This window comes from Pectinophora gossypiella, unplaced genomic scaffold (genome assembly GCF_024362695.1).
Source record: "Pectinophora gossypiella unplaced genomic scaffold, ilPecGoss1.1 Pgos_36, whole genome shotgun sequence".
Lineage (NCBI taxonomy): Eukaryota > Metazoa > Arthropoda > Insecta > Lepidoptera > Gelechiidae > Pectinophora > Pectinophora gossypiella.
In genome coordinates, this window is record NW_026063246.1 from 893000 (window position 1) to 897627 (window position 4628).

A 4628-nucleotide genomic window follows, 5' to 3' on the forward strand; every position below is an offset into this window, starting at 1 on the left:
GATTGCCGCTATTTTGGAAGTTTCCGCGTCCTGCAAAATCTCCTTGATCCGCTTAATTTCATCATCGGCAGACTGCACTGTGGAAATCCAATCATCCTCCTTCACCGCGAGAACATCTAAAATATGTAAGTGTTCTGGCTCATGAGAGACAGCTCCCCTACTCAACGCGTCTACATGAGCCATTCTCTCACCTGGGCAATATACAATACTGCAGTCGTATTCGAGAAATTGGATCCACCACCTGGAAATGCGGGGAACCAAATCCTTCTTGGTGAATGTCGAGCTGTTGTATATTGTACAAGCCGCGGCAAACCGCAGTATTAAACTAGCTTTGCAGAAGAACGCACGGTTGTTTGTTTGCTCGTAGTTAGGTACCTATTCCCCGATATTACATCTGGCGACGTGGCGCGGTAACATACGACGAATCCACCAAAATGAGTGCTTATATCGGATCATTAGGGAGTTTTGATTATAAAAATCAAGAATGGGCAGTGTACTACGGCAGACTGATGATGTTTATAAAACTGAATGACATCAAAAGTGAAAAACAAAGTGCGGTGTTGTTAACTAATTTATCGGATGATTCATATCGTTTGGTTAGCAATTTATTGCATCCGAAGAAGATTGAGGAAGCAACGTTCAGCGAGCTAGTGAATGAACTCAATGCTCATTTCACGCCGAGGAGATCAACGTTTGCCGATCGTAGTAAGTTTTACGAGGCGGTGAAGATGGACGGTGAGAGTGCAGAGGAATGGGCGGCACGGTTGCGAGGGATGGCTGTGCACTGTGGATTCGGTTCTGAACTGAATGTTTTACTGCGCGACCGGTTCGTTTTAGGCTTTAGATCAGGCCCGGAGCGTGACCGGCTTTGCGAACAAGATTTAGCAACGCTAACGTTCGCGAAGGCGCTAGAAATAGCACAGCAGGCAGCCTGTGCGCGACAAGCACGCAATAATAACACTACAATGTCTGTTAGCGTAAAGGAGGAGCCGATATTTAAGAGCAACATGGCTCGAGCCGGCGCCGCGCGCAGCATGCGCGATGGCCGCCCGCCCGCCGCCGGCGCCTGCACTGTATGCGGAATGAAGAACCACGTAGCGGAGAAATGCCGCTATAAGAATTACAGGTGCAATAAATGCAACAATAAGGGTCATCTTAAGAAAGTTTGCCAGTTGAACATAAATAATATTGCAACGTATGTAGAAGGAGGGTCGCAGGCGCAGCGTGAACGGGAGGACAACCACGAATGCGAGGAATGTCAGCTGTTCAATATGAGGTGCGTGAATAGTGATCCTGTCTTAGTGCCGATTCTAATAGACCAACGCAGACACGACATGGAACTCGACTCGGGGTCGAGCACAAGTGTTATTTCGGAAAATTATTACGAAAAACATTTTGTCAAGTTTCCTTTAGAAAAATGTAACGTAAAAATGTGTTTCTATAATGGCCACAAAATCGCCCCCGTAGGCTGTTTTTTAGCACCAGTTTATTATAATAACATAAAAGGAACGATAACATTTTACGTAATTAAAAACGGAGGCGGGTATCCGCTTCTCGGGCGCGATTTTATGGCCAAGTTCAACATAGGTTTTGTGATAAACAATAATAGCTTGGCTGTAACAAGTTCAAACGATATTGATGTTCAACATATTATTCATAAATATAAAAGTTTGTTTGACGGTGAACTAGGGTGTTATCGCGATTTAGAGGTCAGTTTACAATTAAAAGATGGTGTTCAACCGAAATTTTGTAAGGCTCGATCAGTTCCGTTCGCTATTAAAGATCAGGTGGAGGCTGAGTTATCACGACTCGTTAAAGCAGGTATTCTAATACCAGTAAGTCATTCTGACTATGCTACACCTATTGTGCCAGTACGGAAAGCAAATGGTAGTGTGAGAATATGCGCTGATTACTCCGTTACACTTAATAATGATATTCACGTGGATAAATATCCTTTGCCTCGCGTAGAGGAAATTTTCGCAAAGTTAAGTGGTGGTGAGAAATATTCTAAATTAGACTGTAGTCAAGCGTATAATCAGTTATTATTATCAAGACAATCCCAAAAGCTCACAACTATAAATACTACAAAAGGGTTATTTATGTATACTCGTTTAGTTTTTGGCTTGGCCAGTGCGCCGGCCATATTTCAAAGAGCGATCGAAAATTTACTGGCAGGTATAGACGGGGTAGAAGTCTTTTTAGATGATGTCTGTGTCACAGGCCCCAATAAAGCTACTCATCTAGACCGCCTGCAAAAGGTTTTTCAGCGTTTTCAAAACGCAGGACTGAAACTCGAAAAAAGTAAATGTGCTTTTTTACAGGACAGCGTTACATATTTGGGGCACACAATTGATAAAAGCGGACTACATAAATGCACTAGTAAAGTGGAAGCGATTACGAAAGCCCCACGTCCAAACAATGTTACTGAACTCAAACGTTATTTAGGAATGACTAATTATTACAGAAATTTTATACCAAACGCGTCGTCTATTTTAAGTCCTCTCCATGAGTTGTTGCGCGCGGGCGCACCATGGGAGTGGACAGAGCGTCACCAGCATGCATTCGAGAGTGTGAAGGATGAGCTGTCATCGGAGCGCGTGCTCGCACATTTTGACAGCGAAGCGCAGGTGATCTTGACCGTGGACGCGAGTCCGGACGGGCTGGGGGCCGTACTGTCGCAAGTGGCTGCAGATGGAGTGGAGAGACCGCTGGCTTTCGGTTCAAGGTCATTAACGAGCAGTGAACGTAATTACAGCCAGTTGCATAAAGAGGCCGCGGCAATCATATTTGGTGTAAAACGTTTCCACCAATATTTGTATGGCCGGCAAACCCCATTTATATTAAAAACAGACCACAGACCATTAGTAGCTATCTTTGGCAAAAAGAACGGCATATCAACGATGACCGCATCTCGTCTAATACGATACGCAATTTTCTTGTCCGGATACAATTTTAAAATACAGTTTACGTCGGGCAAAGAAAATCAGGTGGCGGATTATTTTTCACGAGCCCCAGTCGCGGTAGTGAAGGACTGTTTAAAATGTGTTAAAAAAGAAACTATTAATTCCTTACAGTTACATAGTTTGCCTTTAACTTACAAGGACATAAGTGAGGCAGTTTCCCGGGATAAAGTGTTAAGCACGGTCATGAAATATGTTAAAAATGGTTGGCCTAGGAAAATAAAATGTAAAAACATAAACCCATATTTCCAATGCAGAAATGATCTCGAAATTGAAAGCGGTTGTTTATTACGAGGACATCGAGTCATAGTACCGGAGGGTTATAGACACAGGTTATTGCAAGAGTTACATAAGACTCATCTAGGTATGGTCAAAACAAAAAACGCAGCGCGCGCTCGCATGTGGTGGCCGAGCATCGACCGACATATCGAGCAGCTGATCGGCGCGTGTGACGTATGCTGCGCCTTGCGCCCCGCGCCGCCGCGTGCACCGCCTTCTCCCTGGCCGCGCCCTGCCCGGCCGTGGCAGCGTATTCACATAGATTACATGTTTATATTACAAAGATATTATTTAGTGGTAGTCGATGCGCACAGTAAGTGGCTTGAATGCATTGATATGTGTAATACTATAACTACAAATAATTTAATAAACATTTTAAAACAATTATTTTCGAGATATGGTTTACCTAATACAATAGTGTCCGACAATGACCCAAAAATAGCTTCACAGGAGTTTTTCGAGTTTTGCAAAAGAAACGGTATTGAACATGTAACCTCACCCATCTATCACCCTAGTAGCAACGGTCAGGCGGAAAATTCTGTTAAAAATTGCAAAAAAATGATTAAGTCTATAATTCAGAAATATCCCGGAACATGTATAAAAAATATTAATGACCATTTATTGGAATATTTGTTTGTGTACCGCAATACTGTACATTGTGCTACAGGAATGACACCGGCAAGGTTGATGGTAGGTCGTGATTTGCGAAGCAAACTAGACTGTATTCTTCCTCCGAAGAAAGATAATAATTTTCCTGCCGCACAATGTGCACAACCATCTAAAAATAATATACAAAAAAAATACAGATCATTTTCGATAGGAGACTTAGTTTTAGTAAAATGTTACACAAACAAAAAAAATAAAGTGGTGCAAAGGATGGATAACCAACAAACTAGGTTGCAGATTGTATCTGGTTCAATTGGATGGTCAAGAGACCGCGTTAAAGCGACATGTAGATCAATTATTGCGGTGCGCGGACTTTAATCCAGTAGACCAATATATTGACACTAACGGAGCGATGACGTCAGAGCCCGGTAGTTCATCTCCATATTGTCCTCCGCAGTCTGAAGCAACAGTGGATCGAAGTCCTATAATTCCAGTAGAAACACTTGATAATGAAGAATGGCAGGAGGCTTCGGAGGGGGAAATGGAGGCAGAGGGAGAGATTGGGTATGAGCGATCGACTTTGGAATTGGAGGATGTAGATGTGGAGCAAGTGGAAGATAAGGCTCCGACTCCAGAGCCATCGCCCCGACCCTCTTCTTATAACTTAAGACCTAGAACTAAGAAGGTTAATTATAAATTATAGTTATTTATATATATGGTTATTTTGTTATCAGGTTCGATTGCTAAGAGGAGAGGAGTGTTGTATATTGTACAAGCCGCGGC

General features: G+C 42.9%; 1 protein-coding gene across 1 annotated transcript; it reads left to right on the top strand.

Annotated features, from left to right (window-relative positions):
* The first annotated feature begins 337 nt into the window (after nt 1-337).
* LOC126381112 (uncharacterized) lies at nt 338-4628 on the top strand. The gene is made up of 2 exons (XM_050030650.1): nt 338-1276; nt 4580-4628. Exons 1-2 carry the CDS (start codon nt 435-437, stop codon nt 4590-4592), a joined length of 855 nt encoding a protein of 284 aa, XP_049886607.1. The 5' UTR covers nt 338-434; the 3' UTR covers nt 4593-4628.